Below are 18880 nucleotides of genomic sequence, written 5' to 3'. Positions count from 1 at the left end.
CATGAAGTGTTACAACACAGAAAGTTCTATGAAGAAGAATGGAAGAATGCTCTAGAAGAAAATTAAGAAAACATTTCTTAAATGTAATATATAATGACAATAACGTAGCAAAATGCACTTACTCTGTGGTATCTTTGGCAATGTGAACAGTTTTCTAAGAACTCTTGCTTCCTCACATATACTGTATGAAAACATTAAAAACAAACATTTTATCCATGAACTTTTTCTGTGGTTAATTAATTTGTGTTATTTGAGTTTTTCATGTTTTTAGAGCAATTACTTTCCATTTTTGTGACACATTTGCTTGAAATTTACTGTTAGAAAAGTAAAAGATGATCTAACAAAATCTCCAGTTTTGGAATCCATGTCCATCACTGATAAAAAATGATTTTGTGGTAAAGTAAAAATACTACATAAAAACAAATGTAATTTCTACATTAAATAATTTAGTTAAGCCAAGAATTAAAAATAAAGTAAATTATAGATTATATGTTATACTCAATTTAAGCTTGTAGAAATTTAAGTTTTGTGATCTGAAGTTATTTTTCAACTCAACATGACACATCTATACTCAAACACTATCCATTGATTGTTACTGTCATTGTGTATGGTATACTAAGTATTGAGGTCTCTGTTCATTTGGGTAATAATTATATTCAGTGGACATATTATCTTAAAATGATAACAATCTGTCTACTTGCTTACTTACAGATTTTATTTAATTCAATACATATGTTTTATTTAAAATGTGTGCAATGCTTGCAAAATAAAGAAAATGTAAGTGAATCTTAGTTTTTTTTTCTGTGCATTAAATTACTGTTATTTAACAGCACATCTTTGTTGTTGTTTTTTTCTGTTTTTTTACAGTAATAAGTTTACTTAATTAAAATTTACAAACAAAGAGTCAATACAATTGTTAAATGTTATATATATGTATATATATATATATATATATATATATATATATATATATTTATTTATTTATTTATTCATACATACACACACACACATACATATATACATATATAAAGCTACTAATAATTATGTTTAGGCTTTTACTTATAAATTTTTGGTAAATTAACTAGTTTTTTCCGAGTGGAAATGGTTTCCAAGCTTTTTCAAGTAAATCCTACTCCATATTTTTTTCAGTGATTTTCCCCATGAAAATATATAAATGCAAAAAATAAATAGGTTATATATACTCACTACAGTGTTTAATTTGTTAACCACCAATGTCCGAGAGTGCATATACATGCACCACGGGAGTCTGTCATAGCCTATTTGTAATTTTTAGTGTCATTTCCATCATATCTCAAACTATGTATTTATTAAACACAATCTATTTGAAAATGGCACATTAACAGTTGCAAAAATATATATTTGTTAAGGCTACATTATAGGGTATATTTTACAGCTAGTAGGCTATACTAGTATATAGGCCTATAACACCTTTCTTGATTAGAAATTATATAATATATATATATATATATATATATATATATATATATATATATATATATTATTTATTTATTTATTTTTTATTTTTTTGCTTTGGTTTCTTTGCTTTGATAAATAATCCGATGAATTGAAATAGTGAAATTGTACAGATATTTATAGCCCACAAGGTCGTTTCCTTAATTGTTTCGGCTGTGTGTGCGGCTTCGGTCCTCAGTTCCACTGTCTTTCCGGTTCTTTCATGTCCTCTCTGAGTAACATCAATGTTTGGTGGGTCTAACAAAGACTTCTCCCTTCCAGAGACATTCCCAGCTGGAACACGTGACGTGAAACTTAATGCGCATCAACTTTTGTTCTCCTGGAGTTTGTTTTTGCCGGGAGAGGTCGCATGCTTTAACACAGCTATGAGTCTTTAATGCGAATTACAAGTAAACAACCTCGACTCGGTCATGTAGGAACATCTAAAAATGTTAACAGCAACTGAGCCTTTGGAGAAACATCGTCCAGGTCTTATAAATGCGTAACTGTGCTTTTTCTAGCGGGTGTTTTGGTTTCGCCCCGTCGAGGTGAGTCCCACGCAATGTTTATTAGCGTAAGTCTGCGGCGAGTTTTGTTTGTCGACCTCAGCTTAGTCTTGAGTACATTTAAAGCGTTGTGTGTGTGTTTTAGGCTACTTGTTAAAATAAAAGTTATTAAATTGGTGGTTACAACAGCTTGGAACATATATTTTAAGTTTTTGTTTATTTTAGAAGTTATATTTTATTAACACTTAATTACCTGTAATAGTATTTTTTTTTTTAAAATATGATGGGTTAATACTGGTAATGATAGTTTGATACTTTGGTGTCTTATGTTTAGTAGCTACCACTTGCAGTTTATGGTCATGAATCAAAACTGATGTTTTTTCAAGAAGGTAATTGTATTATACAGGTTACTGTGGCTAAAAATGGTCTATTGGAAAAATACATGTAATGTGATGTTATGTTACGTTGTTGAATGTCGTTGTAAAGTTTTAAGAATGGTCTCATCGACAGTCAAAGATCTGGGGGGAAAACTAGACTTTACTGATACCAAAATTCTGTCATGAGCATGAGTCAGCTTAGGTTTTGAGACACTTTCATACATTTCTTATGTTATGTTAATGGTATAGATGGTAATTATGTAGAAAGAAACAAAGCTGTAGTAGTAGTTTGTATTTTTGGAATAATCTGCATTTTATTTAAAAGTTTTAATGCAAAATTTCGTGTGAAAGATATTATATTTGCTTTGGAAAACTGCATGCACTTATGCTCCTAGTGAACTCTAAGAGAGGGAAGTAAACTTAGTTTAGGGGTCAAGTTAGTAGCTTCAGTGTACTTTTCTCATAACCAGTATACAATGATTCCAAGACATTTAAAAAAAAAAGAGATAATTAGATTAGAACAGGTTGTAATATTCTTCCCAAATTTTGGCATCCCCTAAAACATGTTTGTGTATTTGTGTGTGCATTTGTGTGTCTCTCAAGAAGACCAAATGTCTCCGGACAGTAAAAAGTCAAATCAGCATTTGGAGGAGCAGTTAACAGCCCCTATGAGGAAAATAGCGTAATAGAAAATAAATAATAGTAAATAATTGGAAAATATGTAATGAAAATGTAAAAAAAAAAAATATTGTGATAAAAAAAAATCAATATGCCTGTATTAAAACAATAGAAATCAATGGAAAGTCCCTATGATATATTGTGATTGATGAATTATCCATCACTTGTGCACATTCCTTTATTGCAGTCAGACAAATTGATTGCATTCATTCATTTTTTTAACATCCTACCAGATTTTTCGTTTCTTCCCCAGTCCCCACCGATATTTTAACAGTGGCTCTGAGGTCTGTTAAGAAGATTAGCCTCAGGCAGAGGGAGGTAACTTAAGTGATTTTGGGCAGAGCTCTCTACAGGCTTTGAGCCGAGCTGGATTTTGCCCAGAACATGCGTCACATGTGACAAGAATTTCTGATTTGTGCAGTGACTGGCATTGGATTAGTTTGGAAGAGAATGTTTTAATCCATTTCATTACTCTTTTCATATTTACTTGATTTAAGCCGGAACTGTGACCACTGAGCGCTACTCAAATGCTGAACTGTCAGCTGTGACTGAGGTGCCTTCTTCATTATGGCAATTCTGTGCACTGGAATTTGTCATCATAATTTTAGTGTCTGCTGACAGTATTGAGAGTTGTTACACTGATTTCAGTGAATGTGGTGGGTACATGATTAAACCATTTTGGAATGAAATGTGATCTTTTATGATCAGCTGATCAGAGCATTAAATGCAAAGTAAGAGATATAATTAAGTAATGAGATATCAGATTTAGTTGAACCGCAGAATTGAAAAACAAGCTAAAGACTCACACAGAGTGATACTCTATTGTGTTGAGGTGTCAAACTGCGGATACATTCTTAACTTCCTTGCTTGTTGTTTCCTTTCAGTTGTGTATTCATTTTGTTTCTATTCTCTTGTAATACACTGGCAACTTCAAATGTTTGTTTGTTGTTTTAGAAAAAAAAAATCATACCTTTATTCAGCAAAGATTCATTAGATTTAACAAACATGACAGTAAAGCCATTTACAATGTTACAAAAGATCTATGTTTAAAAAAATCTGGAAAACAATATGTATCAGTTGTCACAAAAATATTAAGCAGTAACTGTTTTTTACATAAATGCAACCTTGATGAGCATACCGACTCCAAACTCCTGTCCACACGGAATATTTTTGCCTTGTTTACATTTTCTGGGCCAATTGGAGGTTCAAACACAAAGGAAACCTCAAATATTTAAAACACTGAAACCCACTGGGACTAAGGGCTGTTTTGAAGCAGATAATGTTTGCTGACTATAGCTTCTCATCACAAAACGACAAAAAAACTCACTCGCATTCCAGTCTTACCCATTTTTGCCTGGCTGTGCACATCTGAAAATGTGGTGAAAAAGCTGAAATATTCTTTTGTCTTTATGTTCTGATGAAGAAGGATCTGGAAGTAATACATTAAAGTAAAGGAGACTGTACAAATTAGGTAAGAGAAGCCGGCTTCACATGTCTGCTTCTTAAGTGTGATTTATTTGAACAAGAGCTAATGTTTATCTGTCTTCCTCACTGACGTGAGACTGTATTCAGCACATGCAGACCGTCTCTTAAAGGAACGTTTCAGCTTCAGTGCAGTTGAAGTTCTTGAATGCTTAAGTTAAACCAACAACGTTTGTGGCATAATGGCAATTACCACAGATAATTATTTGGACCTACACATTTCTGACCATAAAACCAACCAGAAACAATCTAATCAACAGCCTATTGCTACATCTTTACCTGACGGCATGTACATGACATCACGTCTCTGTTGATATACTGACAACACCCACAGACATTACATCTTCTAGCTGAAATAACTCTTTTTATGGATGATCCGAGTGCTTTAGGAGAAATACTAAGATTGACATCTGTTAAATTCTTTTGTAAATGTCTTATTATAACCATAATTTATGCTTTTCTCGTGGTAATAAACATTATCAAATTATGTATTAACTGTATTAAAGTTATTTTTAGCTGTCATATGCTCATATCTGATGGGATGTGGCTGGAATCCAGCTTTAGCAATGAAACTCATTTGGTTTCTTAAGCTTTGCTATTTTGGTATTTTAAATCCTTCATCAGGTTTGTTGTTTTGGTCAGGAGGAGTTATGTTTTACAGAAATCAAAGAAATAAACTTAAACTTATGGACTAGATTGAGGATGGTCTTTGTACTCAAAACCTCTTCTTAGCATGAGTACCTGCTTTAGACCTTTTCTGAAGACAATGAGAAGGATCATAATAGCTCCATGGGCAAGTTAAAGCAATTGTTTCTTCTTTGGATGATAATTTGGAATCTAGTTCAGGACTCCAGAAATGATATCAGCTGTTGGGAGTCAGGGAGCTGCCAGTCTGCCAAAAGCCTTTCCCACGGAATCACCTCACGCTTCCAACTGCACTGTCTGAATGAGAGACCTCTTTGTGTCTGACACTGAAACTAAGAAATGGAGAGAGAGAGAAAGGGTAAGTTCTGAGTAGGAGGAAACTTTTAAGTAGATCAAAAGGTGCATTTGGAGCCAGATTCAGCGCAGCGGAGGAAAGGAAACTTGATGAAACCGAATAAAAGATGTGCACTAAGCACTTAAATGCAAGAACAGGCCGATATATGAGTCTGGAATTTGTTAGCACATGTATAAATCGTTGTTTGATCCTCATTTTGTCTGGTTATTGCCCTGGGACATGCTATGTGGGGTGGAGCTGGCCATATCCTGTATAGTGCTGGCCTCTGCCTGCACACTTTGATTGTGTGTTTCTCCTGCCTGTGTGTTTGGGGATCACATCGATCCCATGTTGTGAACAGGCCTAGATAAGGTTGAGATAAAATGTTGGGAGTCTGTGCATGTATGGATTCAGATTTAAATGGTCATCTTTTAGGCTTCACTTATGTAGTCTGACCAGTGACATTCAGATGGTTGGGGTTTGTTGGTCTGTGCTGGAGTCTGCGGTAATGAAAGGCTATTTTGAGTGTGTTTTCTCACTGTTTTGCCTGCTTTTGCAGCTGTGTCTGTTAATGTAATTTTTCTGAGCCTTTCTGAGTCTCTGCACAATCCTTTCAGCAGGAAATTGAGCTCAAAAACCACTTTAACTTGAATGAACTGTCAGTCAGATTTCAGTGGCTTCAATGGGTTTAGTACAGTCGTGGCCAAACGTTTTGAGAATTACATAAATATTGGAAATTAGAAAATTTGCTGCTTAAGTTTTTATAATAGCGATTTGCATATACTCCAGAATGTTATGAAGAGTGATCAGATGAATTGCATAGTCCTTCTTTGGATTCAGCTGCGGGATCGGAGTGCCACCAGTGCAGAGCTTGCTCAGGAATGGCAGCAGGCAGGTGTGAGCGCATCTGCACGCACAGTGAGGCGAAGACTTTTGGAAGATGCCCTGGTGTCAAGAAGGGCAGCAAAGAAGCCACTTCTCTCCGAAAAAAACATCAGGGACAGATTGATCTTCTGCAGAAAGTTTAGTGAATGGACTGCTGAGGACTGGGGCAAAATCATATTCTCTGATGAAGCCCCTTTCCGATTGTTTGGGGCATCTGGAAAAAGGCTTGTCCGGGGAAGAAAAGGTGAGCGCTACCATCAGTCCTGTGTCATGCCAACAGTAAAGCATCCTGACACCATTCATGTGTGGGGTTGCTTCTCATCCAAGGGAGTGGGCTCACTCACAATTCTGCCCAAAAACACAGCCATGAATAAAGAATGGTACCAAAACAATCCAACAACAGTTTGGTGAAGAACAATGCATTTTCCAGCACGATGGAGCACCGTGCCATAAGGCAAAAGTGATAACTAAGTGGCTCGGGGACCAGAATGTTGAAATTGTGGGTCCATGGCCTGGAAACTCCCCAGATCTTAATCCCATTTAGAACTTGTGGTCAATCCTCAAGAGGCGGGTGGACAAAAAAACCCCCCACTAATTCTGACAAACTCCAAGAAGTGATTATGAAAGAATGGGTTACTATCAGTCAGGATTTGGCTCAGAAGTTGATTGAGAGCATGCCCAGTCGAATTGCAGAGGTCCTGAAAAAGAAGGGCCAACACTGCAAATACTGACTCTTTGCATAAATGTCATGTAATTGTCGATAAAAGCCTTTGAAACGTATGAAGTGCTTGTAATTATATTTCAGTACATCACAGAAACAACTGAAACAAAGATCTAAAAGCAGTTTAGCAGCAAACTTTTTGAAAACTAATATTTATGTAATTCTCAAAACTTTTGGCCACGACTGTACATTTGACTCTAGGTTATGAGGGTTATTGCAAGAGTAATTTACTTTTGTGTCAGTCACTTTGCTATGGATATCAGACAATTTCAGAAACCCCAGTTCGTACAGAGCTGACAAAAAATGCAGGTGTTCTTTAGTGAATCAGTTTGTTTGAATGAATCAGTTGGGTGAATGATTCACTGGCTCACTTATAATAACATTCAGTTGTTTTGTTTCTGAAAGAATCTATTTGTTTAAACAAGTCGAATGAGTGAATGATTAATTTACTCTCTAATAAAAATAGTAATTTCATCAGTTTCTGAATTAATTAGTATGTTTCAATGAATTAACTGAATAAAATTCAGTCACTCATCACTTGTTTTTATTTTCTGAAAAAATCAGTGAGCTTGAACAAATCGGTCAGTAAATGATTCAGTGAATCATCACTTGTTATGTTTCTGAATGAATCAGTGCATTCGAGTGAATTAAGTAAATGATTTAGTGACTCGTCACTTATTTAATATATGAATGAATTATTGTTTGAACAAAATGAGTAAATTTTAAATGACTCAATCATAAAGAGTTTTGTTTCTAAATACATATTGTTGACTGAATTGGTTGAGTAAATGATTCAGTGATGCCATCTACTGGCATGACAATATAACTTGCAGGACTGACAGCAACACATACAAAAAGAGTGCTAAAATTAGTGTTGGGCTGTTAAAATTGGCTAATTCTGTCTTTGTAATAAAAGTGGATGATGGCAATAACCACAGTGACAGTGACTAAAGTAAATATCAAAAATGGTTTCGGTATACAACAGAAAAGTCTGAGACAACAAACAAATGTAGGTGTGAGATACTTTATGCAACATTTTATTGAAATGGCTTTGCTTAAGTGTTCAGCACATCATTTGGGTTGTAAACCTTCTACATCCCTGAAAGACAGCGGAGACCAGGACAACTAGAGCCCCAGATACAGATCCCCTGTAAAGACCTTGTCTCAGAGGAGCACCAGGACAAGACCACAGGAAACAGATGATTCTTCTGCACAATCTGACTTTGCTGCAGCCTGGAATTGAACTACTGGTTTCGTCTGGTCAGAGGAGAACTGGCCCCCCAACTGAGCCTGGTTTCTCCCAAGGTTTTTTTCTCCATTCTGTCACCGATGGAGTTTCGGTTCCTTGCCGCTGTCGCCTCTGGCTTGCTTAGTTGGGGACACTTCATCTACAGCGATATCTTGACTTGATTGCAAATAAATGCACATTTAACTGAACAGAGATGACATAACTGAATCCAATGATGAACTGCCTTTAACAATCATTTTTGCATTATTGACACTGTTTTCCTAATGAATGTTGTTCAGTTGCTTTGACGCAATGTATTTTGTTTAAAGCGCTATATAAATAAAGGTGACACTGACATTGACATTGTAAACAGGCTACAAAAAAATGAGGTTCACTCCAATAGTAGAGAGACTGGATCTAACAGCTGGATCTATTTCACAGCTAATATCTCTGTCTTTGTATGTTACCTAAAACTCCAGCTGAAAAGTTGCGTGGGGTTTTGCACATAAAATATGTTGATGTTGTTTCTGAAGCAGGGATGTCTGTAGCGTGTGAAGATTCGAACTGTTGTTGTCCCTCAAGGCTGCTGTCCCCCTTGGGCGGGTAAAGCTCTCTGCAGGCTTTGAGCCGAGCTGGATGTTTTCCAGGCCATATAGCAGCAGGGTCCTAACACAGTGCCAGACGACTTCACTATCCAATAGAAACCCAGTGTTTTTCCCCTCTCCCTTCCCCTTCTCACATACTGTCTTACCACTGCATCAGACTTGAGAATGATTTATTAGTATAATTCTTTGAATGTGTGTGCAGAATCTGCTTGATTTGTCATAGTTACAGTCTGTAACATATAGATGTGTTAACAATTAAGTTGGCTGTAAAAATCTGTCCCAAGAATATGGGAAACTCAAGGGAAATTTAAAAATGTAGCATAATTACGATTAAAGTCATTTTGGGGTGATTTATAACACTCTGCTCTGCATCGGGACATCTTTCATTTGTTCGCTGTTTAATATTACTTCCAAGATCTCTTCAATAAAAACTGCATAACCTATACAAACAGCACGTCTGGTTTCATTAGCTGTGAATCACACTTTGAGTCTAACCCAACACATTTCCAGTCCAACAGGACTGGAAAGACTACGTCATTCAGTAACACGCTGTAACTTCCTCTGTCGGTTACGTTAACTGGAACAGGGAGAAAACCTATAACTCAATTGCTGAATGCATTTACCCATCCACTTTGATTGCAAAGCACTGTTACTTGACCACTAACATGAGATAACTGTTAGTGCTGTTTCTCATCTCACATGTGAATAGTTTAGCCAATCAAGTCTTGAGAAAATGTAAAATATTCAAATCAATACTGTTCAGTGCTGTTTCTTTGTGGTATGATTTCCAAAAGAGCACATGACACACTGAATTCAACTATGCCGTCAGATGAAGAAATAGTAAACAGTTCATTTAAATTGTAATAATGTTTCACAATATTATTGTTTTTACTCTATTAAAAAATAAATAAATAAATACAGCTTTGGTGAGTATAAGAGGCTTCTCCCAAAAACATTAGAAAATCTTACATATTTGAATGGTAGAGTAAATATATGTGTTGGTGCATTATTATTGCACAAGAAGTAGCACAAAGAAAATATATAATCACAGGGAAACAATTTTTTTTATCTTGTACAGAATGTCAGCCTTTATCTTTTTATAGAGCTAAATATATTCTATATATTGAGAGCTTTCTGGAAATTTGAATCATTGGCTAAGCTGTCCCTTTAACGAAGTGTGGATTTTGTTTGTGTATGACGTGGATTTGTTTCTCAGTCATTTCTTTAGACATGCTGCACTGTTCTCCTGCGATATTCAAGGCTGTAAATGTTTTATCTTTTATTTTATTTTTTTTTATATTTTTTATATTGACATAGTGGCATGTCACTGTCCCACTGTTCTCTGTTATCCTTATATTAAAATGTGCTGCACTCAAAGCTCTTGTTTTGTGTTTACATCAGCCCAGGATAAGAAACTAACCAGATAATAGAATAATAACCAGTTGTGTCTCACATTCTTGTTATATTTGTTTATGGCTCAACCCCATTAATTGCTTACAAGCTCCATTTCCTGTCAAGCCCTGGCAGTTCTCTCCAGACTACAGAAAATCCTCTCTGCTACCACGCACCTGTTATGTGTGCATCTGTGTGCAGGACACAGAGGTACTCTGTGCCTCGTAGTTCAGATGTGCCATTGTGTGGGTCCAAACAGCCCAGCTGAGTGCTTTTCTACATCCACACACATACACAAACTGGCATGTTAAACCTTTTGTGCAATGGTACAGGCCAGCGCACTATAAAAAAATGACCCTGTTTGGATGGAAGCAGGATAAGAGTTTGCCTCTGGTCTTGTTTGCAGTTGTTGACATTTTGGAGGGCACACTAACTAAGACTGTTCCATTCAACTGCAATTTTCTGTGTATCCCAGTGCCGCGACATCCCTATTGAGATGATAGCGGACGAGAGAAATAAATTACCAATTGAGCCGGACTTTCTCTCTCTGCTGGTCTGTGCACCACAGTGGCCAGTTAATAACTTAGCCTGTTTATTCTGCCCGTGCTGGGAGTCCAAGGGGTTTCCTGTTTACTCACTGAGCCGTATGCAAGTGTGTCTTGTTGAGGCTTTCAAAAAAAAGGATAACAGCTTGCTTTCTCTTGTTTATATACTGAGCAGAGCTCAACAATGTTTTGCTTGATGTCCTGGGGCCATTGTGAGAGTTTCGTGCCAGATGATTGAACTGTCACTTGTTATGCATCATATGTCATCATTTTCCAGCAAACATACGTATGTTTATGGATATAGATGAGGACTATGTAATGCTGCTGAAGAAAGATGAATGTGTTGATGCCTCATTACTGCAACAACATGAGGTGAAGGCCCTTCACAAAGAGGAGTACTGTAGATTAACATGTCGAATGCAATTCATATCTGTCAGCGCAGGAACAATGCTTCAACGGAAATACCCGGATCTCACTCAGACTGATTTCCTGAAAAACCACCACCACAAAAACATAAAAATGTTAAACTCAGTTTTTGCTGATGTATTCCTTCCAAGCCGCATGGGTGATTGTAAGAGTTGTGCCCTTTGGATTGTACTGAGGCTTACCTGAGCATGACTGGTCAGGGATAGAGAGAGAAAAAAACAAGAGCTAAGAACTGTGGGATTGATTTGGAGGAGAGAGACAGAGATGACAATAACAGCGATAATAAAACAAAAAAACAACAACAAAAAACAGAGGAATAATGGTTCAAAGCTTACTGATTAACCTTTAAAATAACTGATGATTAGTTGATTAATCATTCTAATAACAATTAGATTATGAGAATTGGTCCCTATACTAAAGTGTTACTAAATGTCATCATTAGAGTATTATTCAAATTATTAAACAACAGAAATAATAATATTATTAATAATAATAATACTTAGTTTTTCTAAAGAACCTTGAATCTGGAGATAAAGTTCAATGAATGAATAACCATTATTATTATCAGTCTAAAAAAAAAAGGTATCACTTTAGTATAGGGACCAATTCTTACTATTAGCTAGTGGCTTATTAGCATGCCTATTATTAACATATTGGCTGTTTATTAGTAAAAGAGGGATAAGTGAATCGAATGCATTTGGAGGGAATTCCAGTATTTAGGGTTTGTTCTACTGAGAGACCTTCCACCCAGAGGACAGTCTGAACTTTGGCACTGTTGATAAATTGGCTCTGGAGGACACAAGATTCCATAGCAATATGTTCAGAAGAAAGCAATGGTTTGGGTGGAGATGCTTGTTCTCTTCAAAGTCTCTGATGGTCACATCAAAGGCTTTGTGAGCTGAGCTGCACATGTTTGCCATGATTTCCCCTTACAGTGTCAGCACCCAGACAGCAGCTTTGTGTTAGCTCAACACATAAATTCAACCAGTGAAAAAAAAAAGGCTTTGTGTTTCCTTTGTTGATGATAAGAGTGGAGTCAGGTTGACACTGCAAGACTGTGCTGTCTGTGGAGGAAAAAGCTGTTGTGCATAGCTCTGATAGCTGTGCTGGATCAAAGCTTTCTGGGTGTTGGGGATCTGCAGCATCTGGATGTGGGTCAGAACTGGCTCTTGCTCCAGCTGATGACAATCTTCTGCATTGGGAGAGAAGACACTCGCTCATCATGAACAAAGTGACTTGCAGAGGCAGCACTGGGTGGTGTGGCTGTTTTAATAGCTGTATTGTTGAGAATTTCTCTGGCAGTAAGTATTTATACAACTTACTTTTGCATTGACTTTTCATAAATGTTTTGTTTTTGAAGTTAAAGAAAGTTGTGTACAATACAAAAAGCTTCCTCCATTGTCCCTTCAGCCCATTTATGGTTTAAATGCATTTTACATAAGCTGTAAAATGGCTCATATGGAGCTTGTTAATCTATGACCATCCAGGGTTATTCAGTATTCAGCAGCTTATTCCTCTGATGGCAAAGCTGAATTTTCTGCAGCCATTACTCCAGTCTTTGGTGTCACATGATATTTCAAAAATCATTCTAATATACTTTGGTTTTGAGTTACATAGCTTATTATTATCAGTTGTGCTGTTGTGAAATTTATTTATTTATTTATGTTCAAATGAACAGCGTTTATTTTAAAAAGGAAATCTTTTGAAACAAGAAATCCATCTTTACTGTTACTTTTGATCTATTTAATGCATCCTTGCTAAGTACAAGTATCAATTTACTTTCAAAGAAAAAAACGAAAAAAAAAAACTTTTGAATACTATTGCTTAATGTATAGCTATGAAGAGATTTCAGCACACTCTCTAATTTTTTTCCAAACTTTTTTATTCTTACTGTAAATATACAGCCAATATATGGCCTAGCAAAGAGTACATTCATCAGGTGATCACTACATCCCAGGGGTTTCTTTTTTTGCCCATGGAGCTGGTTTTGATTTTTACCGTAGCTGAGCAGTGCTTTCATGGTTGATTAAGTATATTAGAAAACTTTATATTCCTCGTCCTGCCCCTTCCACCACCCTTTCTCACGGCTTGACCTTTGCCCTGGTTTTGTCTCTGCCAGTCTCCCAGCTGATCCTCCCTCCCTCTATTATGCCTGAGGCTGTTTTGAAAACTTCTTTACAAAAGTCAGTGAACAAAAGATTTCAGCTCAGACTGTCATCTCTATTTGCTTTACCAGTTCTCCCATGATTTCTAAACAAATATACTGTGTAATTTATTATAGCTAAGGTTATCAATTAAAAATGTATTTATATATTTATTTAATTATTTTTAATTGTACTAAAATAGCATGTTAAAAGAGATAATAGCTGTAACAGAGATCATATTTGCTGCACATACTTTGTATGATCAATCTAGGTCAAGATGTGTTTGAGCATGTAACTGTGTGGATGTACAATATAAGAAAGTATTGCGTGTGTAAAGGGTGTAGTTCAAGTTAATTAATCTGGCAGGAAATGAGATGAATGAGAAGAGGGCTTTTAATGAAGTTTAGAGTGTGAATAAGGTGCATGTATGGCAGGCTCCTTCTCTTAGTGTTGTATGCTAATTTCTCTGGCCTATATGTGTGGAATGGGTTGAGGTTTTCTCTTTCTGGGCTTCAAATGAAGTATGTTTCTGTGAACCACAGAGACCCAGCCTGACACAGAAGAGCTGTGTACACCCAACCATGTCTACAGAGATGATGATGCAGTCCTGCCCCATGGATCGGAGCAGCAGCTTTTTTAAGGTGAGACACATCACCACTGTCCTCTGAGCTTTGCCTTGTTTTCTGAATGTGTCTGCCTGCATGTTATGGATGTAGATTTGCATGTGCTGTATTTTATCATCACATGAGCTTCTCTAACTAAGCCTCCTATATTAAAAAGCTGGTTTTGCTTATTAAGCCATTTATACCCAGTTTACAACCATGGACAATAGCATATATATATATATATATATATATATATATATATATATATATATAGGAGTGTTCCAAGAGGTCTAAAATAATGCTGTTTTGGACTTTGTATGGTCAAAAAAAATACATTTTATCTTAAAAATCTTTTTTTATGTTCCACAGAAGAAAGTAACTTATACAGGTTTGGAACGCTATGGCAAAATTATGCCATTTAATTTGTGGATAAATGTCTTTTAAGGTTCATTTTAGTTGATTCCAAGTTGTTAATGCTAAATAGAGTTGCAAATGTTTTGTGATACAATCACTCAAACCTCATTCAGAGGTATTCAGAAACACAATAACCACATGGCCTACAAATTGACGTCATGATTGAACAGCACTATAGTTTATATTTGACACAGTAATGTGTCAACCAGCAATAAAAGATGCATTGAAACACACCCTTACTGGGTGACCTTTGCTTTCAGTACACGTCTTACTTTAGAGCCAGACAGAGTGCAGGTTAGTCAGGGCCTCTGGAGACCCCGTGGAATGCTGCTCTGTCCGTTCACCATGCCAGTGCTAAAGCTGCAGAGCTTAACAGGTTCTCAGAGTATGATAGATCCACTTGTTATCTCTGCAAGCTGTTCTTCCAACAAACATGCTGCAAGCATGTGTTGGGATTATTTCATGCAGGAGGAAGTTGTAGTTGCAAGTGCAAGCTGTGTTACATGTAAACAGTCAGATGCAGCCAAAGGCAAATAAATCAGGCTTTTGCTCCGACGCTAATCATCCGTGATGAATGCATGATAAGATTAAGAACGCCAGTGAACAAGAATTTATATTCCTCCTTGTTTCCTTAACAGAAACACTCCCGTAACATCTCTCCTCTGTCATCAGTTTAGATTATATTTCAGTGGGATGTGGTGAGCGGATTGAATTTTACCTTTGTCATCTATTAAAGGAACAGTTCATCAAAAAATTTACAAAAATGAATGTTTAACAGTGTCATTTAATTATAAGTTTTTAAAGATTAACTTAAGTGAGTGACAGATGATGAGGAGGTAAACTAAATGTTAATTAACATACACAGTTAAATTTGTTGATACGATACAACACATTTTAAAAAATCAGTAATATTTTTACAATTTTATTTAATTAATATAGGTTTAAATACTAAACAAACACTAAAATTAAATCAAAATCATATTTTTGAGTGTATTTATTAGAAATACCAGAGGTACATATCGGCTTAGTTAGGAGGGCCTTTGAATATTATGTCAGACAGAGCGGGGCTTGTTGAGAACCACTGCTATATGATATCACTTTAACTATATGGAAAAGAGTGGACAATGTTCCTTAAAATGTAAACTTTAAACTTTTATTTCCACGGAATACAGATGAGGGTTTGGAATGGTGTGAGGGTGAGTAAACGATGACAGAATGTTGCTTTTTGTGTAAACTGTCACTTTAATTAAATAACTTTGCTGTTGTCAATGTGAGTGTTTATTTTGTGAACACTCCTCTCAGTGTTAGGGCTCTGTTTGGCTGAAACAAGCGTGCTAGGCTAGTAAAGTGTCAGCACATAGTTTCCTAGAGTCTTGGCTGCTTTGTGTGCTGTGAATGACTTTACCTCACGGCTGGTTAAAGACAGGCACAGATGATTGCAGCGTTTGCAAGAGCTCTTGATCTCGCCGGTCTCCAGAACACCAGCCAGCACCTCACAGGCATCAGAATTTCCTAACAAATATCCAACCGGGGAAAATGCACCTTTTATTCGGCTTCATTACCTCACATCAAGTCATTCTCTGCTTCTGGATGAAATCATCACTGCAAGCTGAATGATTTTTCTATCAGATCTCTTTCTGTCTCAGCAAGATTGGGTTTGTTCGCTCTATTAATCATAAATGATAGGTGGTTCTACTGTCGTCATTCTGGCCAACATTAGCTCAGTACTGTGCTGTGTTCTTGTAAATCTGTTGACAGTGTGTATCTTCTGTTTTTCTCTTTCAGTGCTGTTTATTAAGATTACACAATCTCATTTATATATTTTGAGGAATTCCCTTGCTAGCAAAATTTTGCAGATTTTGTGAAGTACACATTTTACCTAATCTGGTGAAAGCAGACAAAATTGATATTTTTGCACAGATGGAAAAATATTAAATAACTAAATAAACATAAATAATATATGACAAATAATGTTACATAAATAAACAAGTACTCGTATTAAAAGTATGTAGATTTTTTTTGTATCTCATGCTTACAAAGGCTGCGTTTATTTGATTAACAGTAAATGTATTACAGTTTAATAAAAGTATTTTCTATATTAATATATTTAAAAATGTGGAAAATATTCTAATCTGCATATTTGTTGCTCAAGAACCCTCTTTAATTATTATCAGTTTTAAAAACAGTAGTGCGGCTAAGTATTTGGAAAGTGTGATACATTTTTTTAATCGTTTTTGATTAATAAAAAGCTGAAAAGAGCAACATTTGTTTGAAATAGAAATATTTTGCAGCAATGTGAGTTTTTACTGTCATTTTTTATCAATTTAATGTATGTTTGCTGAAAAAAAAGTATTAATTAAAAAATAATAATAATACTAACCCCAAATTTGAAAGGTACTGTATATGTCATGCACACACAATAAACCGTATATTAGTTATGTATTATGTTATGGTTGTATGTTTTGGTAGACATCTATCATCTAATAACAATACACTCAGAAACAAGCATGCATAAACTTAACTCATAAACTTAGAGCATTTTCAGGTGCAAATACTAACAATGATTTTGCATTTTGTCTAATAATCTTAAAATAGTTTTGCTGTATATCTTCTCTGACTCACACAAGGAGCACAATGAGCCGTATCCAGTCATTACAATGAGCCAGTTTATTTTATGTAAGTTTGATAATTCTGGACCTTTCAAGTGTCTAGATTATTGCTAAATAATAGCAATAATCTACAGCGCTTTGGTGTGACTGAAGCACATTCAAGTCTTTATGGATTGCTTTTCTTGACAGTGAGCTGATTATGATTATGATTATGAAAAGAGCCATGAGTTGGTGTGTACTTGTGGTTTGCTGACTAAGTCGGACATGAAGTTAGAGCAATACTTCATGACTATAAGCAGAAAATACTGGCTCCGATAAAAAAGAAATGCAACCGAAAGTGTGGACAGGTCTTTACTTGTCTGGTCTGTGGTCAAGGTTTCACTGAAATGAAACCTTCTTGACTGTCTTGTGGGTGGTAGTGCTTAACTAGAATTTCTGCAGAAGTTCAAGTAGTAAAAATAAAAAAATAAATGAAATAAAAACAGCCCCCTGCTGGTCATCAGGAGAAACTTAGCTCTGTGGAAAAAATACAAATACAAATAGATCAGTAATGAAGAGCATCCTGCCTTACACAGAATGTTTTTATCTTTAGATATTGTGTATTTTAATTTACAGTGACCGTGGTTGAGTGTTTCATCTAGGAATAATCAAAGGAAATCAAATGTGCTTTGATGTCTCTGTCTGAATTGTTCTCTCTGTTAGACTTTGAGACGAAACGGATTTAGTTGCTGGTTTACTGGGAATAATTTCATGATGACTAATTCCAGACACAGACACTTCCCATTCTTGTAAAACATCAATGACACTCCAGCACACGTTCAGAATGTCTCGAGATTCCCTGCTCTTTACGCTTGTATTTTGTTTTCTGTGTGTGTGTGTGTGTGTGTGTGACTACAGCTGATTGACACATTTTCCACGGAGATCTCAGAGCTAAAGCAGGAAATGGTTCAGCCAGCCAGAGAGCCAGAGACAGAGATCTTACAGGGGTGAGTCCTCCCTTCATCACTGTCATCCTCCTCTTGGCTGGCATTAATAGGTTATATTACATGGTGCTTCTTTTGTATATTTGCTCAATTGTAAAGTGGGAATCAAAGGTGTGAGATGACACTGAAAATGTAATTTAAACCTGAAAATAAAGTATTAATTTATATAAAAAAAAGAAGCAAACTAAGCAATATTTTGAAAGTGTCAGAGTTATAGCTGTATCTGGCATTAAACTGGGATGGGAAGTTTAATATATATATATATATATACCTCCAGATTTATGTAGTCATTCTGTGTTCTCTATCACAAGCATCAGCTTTAAGATTCATTCTCTGTGTTTGTTATTGTACTTCCCATGTTCTCCAGCAGGAGGAGCATGTCTTATTTTTGAGCCATAGGACATTCAATGCTTTTCCAATACCTCATTTTTATGAAATGAAAAGGAAGTGCAGTGAAGAGTAAATTAAGGTGTTTCACAATCAGCTTTCAGAAGTTTGAAAACAGCTAAACAAGATTCAGTCTCAAATATTTTTTCCTCACTTGACATTTAAAATGCATGAATATATGAATATAACAATTGACAAACATTCCTTACATTCATAAACATACTTGTATAATTCTTGCAAAATCTGTGAGCATTTAGTCACTATGGCTCCTTGTGATGTATAATAAAATAATTCTGTAATTTAGGTGTAGTAGTTTTTTTTTCTTTACAGTACTGATAGGTCTGCATGGATATGGAAAGTAGGAGGTCAAGTTGCAAAGAGTTCTGACTAGGCTGATTAAAAATATAGACCACAAAAAAAATAAAAATAATAATAATAATA

At 35.7% G+C, this 18880-nt stretch overlaps 1 protein-coding gene across 2 annotated transcripts in view; it reads left to right on the top strand.

Annotated features, from left to right (window-relative positions):
* Positions 1-1809: 1809 nt before the first annotated feature.
* The window catches only part of LOC132110667 (ras and Rab interactor 2-like), a 32421-nt gene continuing 15350 nt past the window's right edge, over positions 1810-18880 (top strand). Inside the window, exons 1-3 of one of the 2 annotated variants that reach the window (XM_059517468.1) lie at positions 1810-2021; positions 13984-14082; positions 17967-18055. In XM_059517468.1, coding sequence (XP_059373451.1) covers positions 14023-14082; positions 17967-18055 — 149 coding nt within the window. In that variant the 5' untranslated portion in view covers positions 1810-2021; positions 13984-14022. Of the gene's footprint in view, positions 2022-13811; positions 13861-13983; positions 14083-17966; positions 18056-18880 lie in introns of those variants that run through there. The other variant, XM_059517469.1, reaches the window with a different exon arrangement.

The sequence above is a fragment of the Carassius carassius genome, chromosome 30 (assembly GCF_963082965.1).
Source record: "Carassius carassius chromosome 30, fCarCar2.1, whole genome shotgun sequence".
Taxonomy (NCBI): Eukaryota; Metazoa; Chordata; class Actinopteri; order Cypriniformes; family Cyprinidae; genus Carassius; species Carassius carassius.
This window is presented reverse-complemented; position numbering and strand designations above follow the sequence as displayed.